The following is a 2,148-nucleotide window of genomic DNA, read 5'->3' on the forward strand; positions in this document are numbered from 1 at the left end:
TATATTTGTTCGTATTTTATTTAACAATTATGTATCACAGTAAATGCTTGAACGCACCATTTTCGAGTAAGTTGTTGTGCTCGAGTCAAATGCTTGAAATACACGTACATTAAAATGATCAAAGCTTTCAACAGATGCATTTGTCGATTCCTATCATAGATTTAGCGAAATTTTTTGTACTGCAGCTAATATCAGTGAGGTCGAATATAAACGTGGACTTAAAACCGTCCACACAGATGCAGTATCCTCTTCGAGACTAAAGTTGTCAGACAACAAGGTTCTCAATAGGCCTCCGCCTAACATCTCTCTAGAAGAGCAACGTCTCCCCCGTGCAGCAAGAACTGTTCTAGCTGAATCGAGATCAGGGTGTAGCCAAGTGCTAAACAATTACTTGTCACACATAAACACGATTATGCCCAATGTGTGTCCAAACATGTAGAGTAACCCCATGACGACGCTCATATGATCTCCTGTTCTACAACGCAAACAAATCTATGTGCAATTGAGTTTTGGATTCACCCCATTGAAGTAGCCAGGTGTCCGTCTGGATCTAGGTTAATGTTCAATTAAATCCCATCCATCCAATCCACCACTTATCCTCATTCCTCCTCTCCATCACTCCCAACCACTACCCATCCACTTTCCCACTCATGTAATTATCTTGTATATACTTTCATGTTATCTGTTTAAGGTCTCAGCGGGTTACAACTACAGCAAGCTTCCAACAGCTCGAATAATATTTAAAGCCAATTTTATAAAGTTGGAAAACATTATTAAAATTACACATTATTTAATATATAATCTATAAATATAACAAATAAATTTTTTAATTCTGTACTTTAAGATATATCGAAAAAATATCAGAAAATCCATGTTGTCCATTATGTCACAAAGATATGTCCAATAACGAGGTAAATTTCACTCACTTGTTATAGCAATACAATATTAATATAAATTATTTTAAAGACTATGGACCTTACTACTGAATTATCTGATGAAATACTACATTTGCCAGATAATATAAGACGAGCGGAAAAGATTTTGAAAGAAAATCAGTTAAAATACGAAAACTTACTGCAGTTAAAGCCTGTCATTGAAAAGGTCGCAAAGCTAGAAAAGGATATACCTAAACGCAAGAAACAGTTAAATGATATTAAAGATAAATTGGCAGCATGTGCTATTGAATTAGATACTTTACAACAGCAAATTGCGGAACCAACTGCAAAAATGGATTTGGCTAACTCAATGTTAAGTGACATGACTATTTTGGATGAAGCTATTAAGGATGTTGCACGTTTTAAAGATGAACTACATAAATTAAAGGTTTGGTCATTTTAAAGTAAAAGATATTTATTTTTGATATATAATACTAAATTGCTAGTTACTAATGAATATTACTAATTACTAGACTAAATTACCGAGTGACTATAATCCAGATGATACTGTTTCTATAGAAAATCTTCAATTAGAAAAAACTACACTCTCGGCAGAATTGGAAAATGAACGAAAAAGTATAGAAAATATGCAACATTTATACGAAAAAGTAATGGAATCTTTGAATACCCTTCGCGAAAAAAAGAATACGTAAGTTTTCAGTATGAATTATAAAAGTTTAAAAATATTTAAAAACCTTAAAATCACTATATAAATCATATAACTTTTAGGTTAAAAGACGAACAGATAAAATTACAGGAAGGTGTACAGTCTTTGCCACAATTAAAAGATAGACAAATTGAACTTGTTAATCTAGTTGAAACGGTTAAAATCGAATTACAACAATCACAAGCGAAAGTTAATCCTTTGGGACAGAAGCTTAAAACTGCTATAGTTGAAAAAGCTAAATGCAAAGAATTGAATCGGAAAAAGTTGCAACAACTACAGTCAAAGTTGGAAAAGCATAAAAATCTGAATCAGGATATAAAAAGGTATATAAGAAAATGACTTTATTTAAATTTGGTGAATGAAAAACAATTTTATCTTAATCTAATTATAAATTTGTACATGCTAAATATCTTAATGAATAATATATTTTCAAATTAAAATAAGTTATAAATACTTCATAAGCTTTTTTCGAGTGTAGGTTTGAAATTGGGTTAAAATCATTTTAATATGCATTTATCGTATTTACTGACCGGACAAGACTCTCTT

General features: G+C 31.4%; 1 protein-coding gene across 1 annotated transcript; it reads left to right on the forward strand.

Moving 5' to 3' along the window:
• Nucleotides 1–847: 847 nt before the first annotated feature.
• Nucleotides 848–1,947, forward strand: LOC119665361 (DNA repair protein RAD50-like). The gene is made up of 4 exons (XM_038074605.1): nucleotides 848–911; nucleotides 967–1,323; nucleotides 1,409–1,584; nucleotides 1,665–1,947. Exons 1-4 carry the CDS (start codon nucleotides 897–899, stop codon nucleotides 1,939–1,941), a joined length of 825 nt encoding a protein of 274 aa, XP_037930533.1. The 5' UTR covers nucleotides 848–896; the 3' UTR covers nucleotides 1,942–1,947.
• The last annotated feature ends 201 nt before the right edge of the window (nucleotides 1,948–2,148 follow it).

This window comes from Teleopsis dalmanni, unplaced genomic scaffold (assembly GCF_002237135.1).
Source record: "Teleopsis dalmanni isolate 2A unplaced genomic scaffold, ASM223713v2 unscaffolded_contig_4687, whole genome shotgun sequence".
Classification (NCBI taxonomy): domain Eukaryota; kingdom Metazoa; phylum Arthropoda; class Insecta; order Diptera; family Diopsidae; genus Teleopsis; species Teleopsis dalmanni.

Excerpts from the sequence above, each read along its gene's own strand:
- LOC119665361 (XM_038074605.1), top strand. Across the intron at positions 1,324-1,408 it reads ATGAACTACATAAATTAAAG|ACTAAATTACCGAGTGACTA; the intron begins GTTTGGTCATTT and ends ACTAATTACTAG. Across the intron at positions 1,585-1,664 it reads CTTCGCGAAAAAAAGAATAC|GTTAAAAGACGAACAGATAA; the intron begins GTAAGTTTTCAG and ends TATAACTTTTAG.